The sequence below is a fragment of the Stegostoma tigrinum genome, chromosome 6 (assembly GCF_030684315.1).
Source record: "Stegostoma tigrinum isolate sSteTig4 chromosome 6, sSteTig4.hap1, whole genome shotgun sequence".
NCBI classification, from domain to species: Eukaryota; Metazoa; Chordata; class Chondrichthyes; order Orectolobiformes; family Stegostomatidae; genus Stegostoma; species Stegostoma tigrinum.
In genome coordinates, this window is record NC_081359.1 from 94,035,028 (window position 1) to 94,046,273 (window position 11,246).

At 46.4% G+C, this 11,246-nt stretch overlaps 1 protein-coding gene across 1 annotated transcript in view; it reads left to right on the forward strand.

Moving 5' to 3' along the window:
• LOC125453100 (von Willebrand factor A domain-containing protein 3B-like) overlaps positions 1–11,246 on the forward strand; it is a 133,414-nt gene that overhangs the window by 46,392 nt on the left and 75,776 nt on the right. The window contains exons 9-10 of the mRNA XM_048532201.2: positions 324–517; positions 8,045–8,199. Of these exons, the coding sequence (XP_048388158.1) occupies positions 324–517; positions 8,045–8,199 (349 nt within the window). The remainder of the gene's footprint in view (positions 1–323; positions 518–8,044; positions 8,200–11,246) is intronic.

An 11,246-nucleotide genomic window follows, 5' to 3' on the forward strand; every position in this document is an offset into this window, starting at 1 on the left:
TGATCTTCCAACTTCGAAGTCACTGTCAACTTTTCTGATGCTTTTGTGACTCGTGCACGTGACTGTGAAGTGGATGGCCAACTGGACTCGAGGACTTGATTGTTATGCAAGAGATGTTCATGATACACTCCAGCAGGTTGTTCTCCAGCTTGTAAATCTTTCTGATATTCTGCACCACTCTCAAAGGAAGGAAAAGTGTGTGACGACACGCTAAACAAAATGACAACTCTTGCACCCATCTTGTAATTCTGCTTATAATTCTCAATGTTTCTGGTTTGACCTCACAACTTTTGTTGTCTTGTTTCACTTTATTGCAAAAAAAGTCTCTGTTCATCAGCCAGTGACACAGACAAGCTCAGAGGACTACATCACTTCAAAGAAATGGCTTGAAAAGTTTGGAATGAAGGTGCGAAGATTATCTTGCTACGATGCCCTTGCAGATTGTGCTTTTCGACATTCTGACGGAGTAGTGGATATAAAAGGGAAGCCAGTGAATGAATGCATGCAAACTGATGCAGTAAGTGAAACTTCAAAATTAATTTCAAAGCAGTTAATTATTCTGTAGATTGAAGTCAAAATTTCCATTAGTTACTGAAAATGTAATTTTCGGCCGTTTTAAAAAAATGTTATAATCTGTTCCTATCTTCCTTAAGGTCTTTATATTTGCAGCCTTGGTAGAGCACTGGAACAGCTCTTATCAAAATCAAACATAATATACTTTGTGACTGTGACAAAAGTAAACTTCCTTGCCTTGTTCTTCTCAGCAGCGTTTGACATGTTTGAGCCCAGCATCTTCATTTATTGCCTCTCTATTGAATTTCAGCTGGTTGGAGCTGCTTCCCACGGTTCCTTATCTGCCTCATTATAGCTAGAGAATTACTGACAATGGATTCTCTTCCTCTTCTTCTGCCGTTTCCTTTGGTGTCCCCCAAAAATCATGCCTTAGGCACCCTCCTAGTTTTCACAGTCTTACTGTCTCTGCAACACCATCAGGATGGCACAGCATTAGTTTTCAAGTGTAGGCTAATGTCAGCCGACACAAACTCATAGAATCCCTACAACATGGAAACAGGCCATTCAGTCCAACAAGTCCGCACTGACCCTCCAAAGAGAATCTCACCCAGGTCCCACAGCTCCCACAGTCAATCCACCTAACCCGCACATCTTTGGACTGTGGGAAGAAACCAGAGAAAATCCACACAGAAACAGGGAAAATGTGCAGACTCCACACGGAGTGCGGAATTGAACCCAGATCCCCAGCACTGTGGGGCAGTCGTGTTGACCACTGAGCCACTGTGCCACCTATCTCACAGCTACCTCTCTTGACTCATGCTCTAAGTTATTAGGTTGCTTATCTGACATCCAGTACAGGAGGAAACAACCATTTCCTTCTACTCTGTCTTGGGAAAACTGAAGCCATTGTTTTCAGTCCACACTCCAAGCTCTGGTTTCTAGATATCAACTCCCTCCTGGCAACAGTCTGCATTTAAACCAGTCTGCTTTCAATCTTAGATCACGCTTGATTTGAGGTGGTCTTTCAACTTCAAATCATACCATTATTGAGACTGCCTAATTCCACCGCAGTAAGATTTCCTCGACTTCCCACAGAATCAGCTCATCTGCAGTGGGAACTTTTATTCAGGACTTTGTTTACATCTGGACTTGCTACTCCAATACACATCTGTTTGGTCTTGCATGCTATGCCATTAAGAGCATCCACAGCCCTTCTTCCTGTGTCTTAAATTACACCCAGAATCATTCTGCGGTTTCTTCTGTACTTGCTGAACTGCATTGGCTCTTAGAACTTGGAACATTGAACATCGAACAGTACAGCATAGGAATGGGCCCTTCAGCCCACGATGTTGTGCCGAACATGACGCCAAATTAAGTTAGTCCCTTCTGCCTGCCATTGGTCCATATCTCTCTCTTCCTTGCATATTCACATGCTTATCTAAAAGTCCCTTGAATGCCCCTATCGTATCTGCCTCCATTACCACCCCTGGTGGCATGTTCCAGACTCCTACCACCCTCTGTGTAAAAAAATGTTGCCCCTCGCATCTCTTTTGAACTTTCCCTCTCTCACCTTTAATGCATGTCTCTTAGGAAAAGACATTTCAACTCTAGGAGAAATTCTGATTGACAACCTTATCGACACATTTTATAAATTTCTCGACTCCTATCAAAGTCTCCCCTTAGTCTCCACTGCTCTAGAGAAAACAGCCTGAGTTTTTCTAGCCTGTCCTTATAGCTCATACCCTCTAATCCAGGCAGCATTCTGGTAAACATCTTCTGCATCCTCTCCAAAGCCTCCACATCCTTTCTGTAATGTGGTGACCAGAACTGAATGCAATACTCTTAGTGTGGCCTAACCAAAGTCTTATCCAGCTGTTCTTGTTCAAGCAACATCCTGATTTTTCATTTTTATTTTACGTTAGCAACTTCTGTCATTAGTACTAACATCCTTTAGAATATATTTTAGGATTTCAATAAGAATTACTAATAGCTTGATAAATTTCTGCTTGAATGTGTGCATCATTTCCTGCAACACAACAGGAACAATACTTCAAAAGTACTTCATTGGTTGTACGATTCTTCGAAACATCCAATGGTCGTGAAAGGTGCTACATAAATTCAGGGGCTTTCATGTCTTTTGAATTGACTCATCGATCAATTCCCCAGCAGATGGAGGGAACTAGAGTTATACTGCCCTCTAGTGATCCGCATTGTCCAGAATCAGCTGCTACAAATGTTGAGTTAGGATATCATAAAGTCCCAGAATTATTACGTTACCTCCTAAGGCCTTTTGGCATATTATGCCCACTATGCCTGTTGTATGAATGTGCTTGTCCCTTTCCCCTGCATCTTCTCAAGGATAAGATAACGTCCTGATTGGTATTTGAAGGCATTTCGAAACATAGGGGAGGAGTAGCTGTACGTATTCAGTTTATATATAATAATAAAATCAATTCGTAGCACATTGTCGCTGTTTCCTGGGATCTAGTATCAATAGTATAGTTCATTTTTGTATTTCATGTTGATAAACTTGCTGTAATGAGTATGATAAACAACGATGGGTACAGTTCAGAATGAGGAACGGTACACAATGAGCAGAGCTGGATGAACACAGCAGGCCAAGTAGCATTGGAGGAGCAGGAAGGCTGACGTTTCGGAGAAGGGTCTAGGCTCGAAACATTAGCCTTCCTGCTCCTCTGATGCTATTTGGCCTGCTGTGCTCGTCTAGATCTACACCTTGTTATCTCAGATTCTCCAGCATCTGCAATTCCTACTATCTCCGTACGCAATGAGTAACGGAGGAACTACCAGATCAATATGACATTGCGAGTATGTAATAACTTTTCTCCTTGATCACTGTAAAGAGTCAGCAATTCCTCGTTTTAACATGTAGGGATGGACACCTTCCCTTTAATGTAGGGAATTTTAAAGATATATTTCTTTGACAAATTTAAGGTTAAGCAAATTGCCTTCCACCTTGCAGCAGTGATCAAGGGTTATGCCCAGAGTTAAAAACTAATCTGTCTCCAGTGTGAATAAAATGTGAGGCTGGATGAACACAGCAGGCCAAGCAGCATCTCAGGAGCACAAAAGCTGAAGTTTCGGGCCTAGACCCTTCATCAGAGAGGGGGATGGGGTGAGGGTTCTGGAATAAATAGGGAGAGAGGGAGAGGCGGACCGAAGATGGAGAGAAAAGAAGATAGGTGGGGAGGTAGGGAGGGGATAGGTCAGTCCAGGGAAGACGGACAGGTCAAGGAGGTGGGATGAGGTTAGTAGGTAGATGGGGGTGCGGCATGGGGTGGGAGGAAGGGATGGGTGAGAGGAAGAACAGGTTAGGGAGGCAGAGACAGGTTGGACTGGTTTTGGGATGCAGTGGGTGGGGGGGAAGAGCTGGGCTGGTTGTGTGGTGCAGTGAGGGGAGGGGACGAACTGGGCTGGTTTAGGGATGCAGTGGGGGAAGGGGAGATTTTGAAACTGGTGAAGTCCACATTGATACCATTAGGCTGCAGGGTTCCCAGGCGGAATATGAGTTGCTGTTCCTGCAACCTTCGGGTGGCATCATTGTGGCAGTGCAGGAGGCCCATGATGGACATGTCATCTAGAGAATGGGAGGGGGAGTGGAAATGGTTTGCTACTGGGAGGTGCAGTTGTTTGTTGCGAACTGAGCGGAGGTGTTCTGCAAAGCGGTCTCCAAGCCTCCGCTTGGTTTCCCCAATGTAGAGGAAGCCACACCGGGTACAGTGGATGCAGTATACCACATTGGCAGATGTGCAGGTGAACCTCTGCTTAATGTGGAATGTCGTCTTGGGGCCTGGGATAGGGGTGAGGGAGGAGGTGTGGGGACAAGTGTAGCATTTCCTGCGGTTGCAGGGGAAGGTGCCGGGTGTGGTGGGGTTGGATGGCAGTGTGGAGCGAACAAGGGAGTCACGGAGAGAGTGGTCTCTCCGGAAAGCAGACGGGTGGGGATGGAAAAATGTCTTGGGTGGTGGGGTCGGATTGTAAATGGCGGAAGTGTCGGAGGATGATGCGTTGTATCCGGAGGTTGGTAGGGTGGTGTGTGAGAACGAGGGGGATCCTCATAGGGCGGTTGTGGCGGGGGCGGGGTGTGATGGATGTGTTGCGGGAAATACGGGAGACGCGGTCAAGGGCGTTCTCGATCACTGTGGGGGGAAAGTTGCGGTCCTTGAAGAACTTGGACATCTGGGATGTGCGGGAGTGGAATGTCTTATCGTGGGAGCAGATGCGGCGGAGGCGGAGGAATTGGGAATAGGGGATGGAATTTTTGCAGGAGGGTGGGTGGGAGGAGGTGTATTCTAGGTAGCTGTGGGAGTCGGTGGGCTTGAAATGGACATCAGTTACAAGCTGGTTGATTGAGATGGAGACTGAGAGGTCCAGGAAGGTGAGGGATGTGCTGGAGATGGCCCAGGTGAACTGAAGGTTGGGGGGGGAAGGTGTTGGTGAAGTGGATGAACTGTTCGAGCTCCTCTGGAGAGCAAGAGGCGGCGCCAATACAGTCGTCAATGTACCGGAGGAAGAGGTGGGGTTTGGGGCCTGTGTAGGTGCGGAAGAGGGACTGTTCCACGTAACCTACAAAGAGGCAGGCATAGCTGGGGCCCATCTGCCAATGTGGTATACTGCATCCACTGTACCCGGTGTGGCTTCCTCTACATTGGGGAAACCAAGCGGAGGCTTGGAGACCGCTTTGCAGAACACCTCCGCTCAGTTCGCAACAAACAACTGCACCTCCCAGTCGCAAACCATTTCCACTCCCCCTCCCATTCTCTAGATGACATGTCCATCATGGGCCTCCTGCAGTGCCACAATGATGCCACCCGAAGGTTGCAGGAACAGCAACTCATATTCCGCCTGGGAACCCTGCAGCCTAATGGTATCAATGTGGACTTCACCAGTTTCAAAATCTCTCCTTCCCCTACTGCATCCCTAAACCAGCCCAGTTCGTCCCCTCCCCTCACTGCACCACACAACCAGCCAAGCTCTTTCCCCCCCCCCACCCACTGCATCCCAAAACCAGTCCAACCTGTCTCTGCCTCCCTAACCAGTTCTTCCTCTCACCCATCCCTTCCTCCCACCCCAAGCCGCACCCCCATCTACCTACTAACCTCATCCCATCTCCTTGACCTGTCCGTCTTCCCTGGATTGACCTATCCCCTCCCTACCTCCCCACCTATACTCTCCTCTCCACCTATCTTCTTTACTCTCCATCTTCGGTCCGCCTCCCCCTCTCTCCCTATTTATTCCAGTTCCCTCTCCCCATCCCCCTCTCTGATGAAGGGTCTAGGCCCGAAACGTCAGCTTTTGTGCTCCTGCGATGCTGCTTGGCCTGCTGTGTTCATCCAGCATCTGCAGTTCCCATTATCTCTGTCTCCAGAGTGAAGCAGATTGAGATTTCCTCCTTCAGCCTTTGCACACTGTCAGGTTAGGCCTGAAATCCATATGCAGTTCAGTAACAGTGGGAAGCAACACCCTGGCCCAGATATTCCGATGGTGAGATAGTCTTTCGAGCAGTGTAGACTAGAGTTTCACGTTGGGACTGTGCAGAAATCCCAGACACTGCTGACTGCCTGTGAGTTGCTTCAGAAATTGCATTTTCTGTTGGACATTTTTCCTGCATCTGAAACCCTCCAAAAATGTCTCGTAAAGTCACTGTGCTTACATAGTTGTGGCTCAATTCAGTTTAATAGTTAGCATCAGGAGATCAAAAACCTAATCTAATTTCTGGATAATGATTAAAATAAACATGGACCCCCATTCCCTGATAACCCCGGACTTGATATGCATATTTCCCCCAAAACCCCTGTGACCTTGTCCCCGCCCTAGACATGACACCAACAGACCTGATACTCACCCTTGACTCGATCTATCACAATCCCTTCTGACTGGACTCAACAATCTGCCTTCCTCTTGAAATTGATACCTTCTGACTCAATCTAATAGCATCGTTCCTGACACCCAACCTGACCTGAAAGACCCATCGCCTCAACACACTGGACCCCTTCCCCCGACACAGCAGCCACTGAACCTCTTCCTCCCCAACTCATCATAAACACTGATCCAATTACCTGCCACTCTACCCACTCCACCCACCTGGCACTCTATCCCCTTACCCACCTGCCACACTACCCTCCTTGCCTATCCACCTGGCATCTTACCCACTTCACTTAACATTTCACACTGTTACTCAGTTGCTAACAAATGGGTTTTGGGACCTTTGAACAATTTAGCTCCTTAACTGTGGCAGTAAGTATTATTATAAGGGGGCATCTCAGGAGCACAAAAGCTGACGTTTCGGGCCTAGACCCTTCATCAGAGAGGGGGATGGGGTGAGGGTTCTGGAATAAATAGAGAGAGAGGGGGAGGTGGACCGAAGATGGAGAGAAAAGAAGATAGGTGGAGAGGAGAGTATAGGTGGGGAGGTAGGGAGGGGATAGGTCAGCCCAGGGAAGATGGACAGGTCAAGGAGGCGGGATGAGGTTAGTAGGTAGGAGATGGAGGTGCGGCTTGGGGTGGGAGGAGGGGATGGGTGAGAGGAAGAACAGGTTAGGGAGGCAGAGACAGGTTGGACTGGTTTTGGGATGCAGTGGGTGGAGGGAAGAGCTGGGCTAGTTGTGTGGTGCAGTGGGTGGCGGGGACGAAGTGGGCTGGTTTTGGGATGCGGTGGGGGAAGGGGAGATTTTGAAGCTGGTGAAGTCCACATTGATACCATTGGGCTGCAGGGTTCCCAAGCGGAATATGAGTTGCTGTTCCTGCAACCTTCGGGTGGCATCATTGTGGCACTGCAGGAGGCCCATGATGGACATGTCATCTAAAGAATGGGAGGGGGAGTGGAAATGGTTTGCGACTGGGAGGTGCAGTTTATTGCGAAGCGAGCGGAGGTGTTCTGAAAAGCGGTCCCCAATTCTCCTCTTGGTTTCCCCAATGTAGAGGAAGCCACACAGGTGGACTTCACAAGCTTTAAAATCTCCCCTTCCTCCACTGCATCCCAAAACCAGCCCACTTCGTCCCCTCCCCCCACTGCACCACACAACCAGCCCAGCTCTTCCGCTTCACCCACTGCATCCCAAAACCAGTCCAACCTGTCTCTGCCTCCCTAACCTGTTCTTCCTCTCACCCATCCCTTCCTCCCACCCCAAGCCGCACCTCCATCTCCTGCCTACTAACCTCATCCCACCTCCTTGACCTGTCTGTCTTCCCTGGACTGACCTATCCCCTCCCTACCTCCCCACCTATACTCTCCTCTCCACCTATCTTCTTTTCTCTCCATCTTTGGTCCGCCTCCCCCTCTCTCCCTATTTATTCCAGTTCCCTCCCCCCATCCCCCTCTCTGATGAAGGGTCTAGGCCCGAAACGTCAGCTTTTGTGCTCCTGAGATGCTGCTTGGCCTGCTGTGTTCATCCAGCTTCACACTTTATTATCACCAGTCAGAGAATGTCACTTTGCTGTCGGTCTTATGTGTTTACTCCACGAGGACTGTGCTGATTGAAGATTTATTTTGCAACTTCCATTTGAACAGGAAACTAGAATTAAACTTGTGAACGCCAAGTACTGTGGCCGCTTTGCTCACACACGGTGGAAAGATGGCTCTGTAATGCATGTTTACATAACTGCAGAGAAATGCAAGCAGTACAGACAGAAAATGAAGATGGCATTGGACCAGTTCCAAAGGAGGTAAGTTGGTAACTTGGCCCGGTATTGGATATTCCAGGTGTTGTGCTTAATGTCAGTGTTGCAGTTTAGAACAGGATATAATGCAGACTGAAGTGGGTGATTGGCTTACATGGGTGCTTGTAAAATATAATTGTTACGGTGCAGAAGGACACCATTTGGCCCATCATTCCTGCACCAATAAACTGTAAGTACACATAAAGATGGAAAACAATTGGCTTCAGTCCTTCACCCACACACACACACACACACACACACACACACACACACACACACACACACACACTTCTGTGTCCAAGGTCACTCTCTAATGGCTGACACTCCAGGAGCTGCCACAGTCATCTCCGTCTTGTTAAGCATGAGAGCTGCCAGCCTCTGGTTGGCTGGCAGTTTTCACAAGTTGAGACCTCTACATCCCCCTCACCCCTGCAACCCTCGCAGAATGGTCGCTGCTGCTGATTGGTTTGTAGTTTGGTGGGCCTTCCCAAAGAAGAGGCAGCGGGGGTGTGGCCTCTGCCTTGCTCTGTAGGCAGCAGATGAGACCCTGGATATCTCAATAAAATTCTGTTGCAGGCACCAGTACCTTGATTCAGTGACAATGAAGAAACAGCACCTAAGTAATATTTGAAATGATTTCCTGGGGAGTATCAACTTCCATTACCCTGAGGATATCCGTCAGAAAAAGCCTTTCACATTTTTAGGAGGCTGATTTCTAAGTTTCACCCACAGATTCCCAGTGATAAACAGTCTTTGAAATTTTCCTTTGGCAGTCAGCCAGCTTTCCAGCTAGGGGAATAGACTGTACATTTTTTTTACTGAGCTGACGTCCTCCATCATTTGTACCTTATTCTGTTTCTCCCTATTCTACACAATCTGATTTTTAATTCATGAAATTTGGCTTTTTATTGATTCATTTTCACAAAGTTGAGTCCTGTGCCTTTTTCAGATTTATTTCTTTTTCGGTGACAGTGGGGACTGCCGATGCTGGAGAATGTGCGTTTTGAATATTTTTCGGTGCTTTTTTATTTGCCCATTCTGTACAAAACAGTTTAAAGGGCATTTTCTCAACACCATTGCTAATTTTTTTTTGTTAACTTTCTCTCTTCATGCCTCAGTGTTCTCCCAAAAGCACCTTCATAATGTCTCCTTTTTTCTGATTTCACGTTCACCTCCCGCACACCATTGCATTTGAACTTTCCCCCTTTTTATGAAATTTCACTGCATCCTCAGCAAGTGGTTTCTAAATACTTTCACTCCCATTCCACGTGAAACAACCACATATTTAGAAATTATCTTTTGTGGGATATGGGTGTCACTGAAAAGACCATCATTTGTTACCCATCCTTAATTGTGCTTGAACTTAAATGCTCAGGCTTTCTGACCACCCTCATTGCTGTAGGTCTGGAGTCACATGTAGGCCAGACCAGTTAATGATACAAGATTTCCTTCCACAAAGGCCCAGATAGATTTTTACAACAGGTAGATTCATGACAACATTATTGAGATTAGTTTTCTAGTCCAGACTTGTTAATTGAATTTGAATTCTGCTAGCCACTATGATGAACATAGAATTGAACCAGTAGTCCGGGTCTTTACATTACTAGCCTTGTGACTTTATCACAACAGCATCCTCTCTTCCTTCCTAGCCTTATGCTTTAAGCATCCATATATTAGTCTACCTTTTAAATCATCTTGTTTCCATCTGTAATACATCCAACTTAAGGATCACACAAACTCCAACCCCATTCTGCTGAAGATAAATCTGCCATTAACACACAGTGGGTCAATTTCCTGCTTTGAGAACAGCACATTGGCAACAAAAGCACAGCCATCTCCCATAGCACACACTGATAAGACCATAAGAAATAGGTCTAGGCTGTTTGGCACCTCAAGTCTGCTACGCCATTCAATAGGATTATGGATGATCAGACGTTCCTCACATCCAGTAACCTACCTTTGCCATGTAATTGTTGATTTGCCTACTGATCAAGGATCTAGTAAGATTGATGTTCATGCCATTAAAGCAATAACAAGAAAAATGGCCTGAGATGCTATATGAACGTATAATGGGTAAAAGCCAAAGAAAGACATTAGGACATAAGGCTTGGTCAAAGAGGTAGGATTTAGGGAAGGTCTTAAAGGGTATAGAGAGAGATATGTTTGAGGAAGTAGTTCCCAAACATGGAGCCTGGGAGGCTGAAGACACTGCAATCAATGGGGAAAGGATAAAATTACATGCAAAGCTAATCCGAAAATGTCTGGTGGTAATACTGAAGACCTGAGCTTCAGAGCCGGTCATGCTGCTACCCACGTTGTTCCAGTACAGCCAAAGCACAGGCATCTGTTTGGCAACATGGAAAATTTTCCAAGTATGTCCTGCCCATAAAAGCAGGACAGATGCAATCTGGCAAAATAATGCTCCATCTGGTTACTTGCTATCATCAGCTGTGTGTTTACCAGGGCTACAATGTGCCTGACCTCATTACAGCCTCGGCTGTGACATGGTCTGCCCACAGTTGGAGTTATATGATCGCATTCCATGAAAGAATAAAAACAAACACCACAATCGGAGAAACAAATTAAAATTGAATGAATATTTTATAACTTCAATATAATAAATACTTTACATAAATAATACTGATTGCATAAAAGCATGTCAAACTACTGTGACCTTGGGAGTCCAAGTGACAAAAGACACCCGAAAGCAGGTATCTTCGGGTCTGGTGAGCTTTGACCTGGGCCTTTTGCATTATTAGCCCAGGGCTGTGAGCTAACCAATCAGTACAACAGTCTCATTAAGTTCAGGATTCAACGTAGATGATAAGAATGAAAAGAAAACACTAATATTTCAAATATTAAAAGCTGTACTTTTTCTTGTGGGGAATTTTTATCCTCGCAGTTTAATCAATTATTGCTTGACAAGTTGGCTGCCTAAAACGATCCCAAAGATCACCATAAATCTCATCCCATGTCTGGAAGGAAGCTGAGAGTGGCGATAAAAGGGTCTTTCTCAGGATAGCAGCCAGTGACAAGTGGAGTTCCACAAGGAT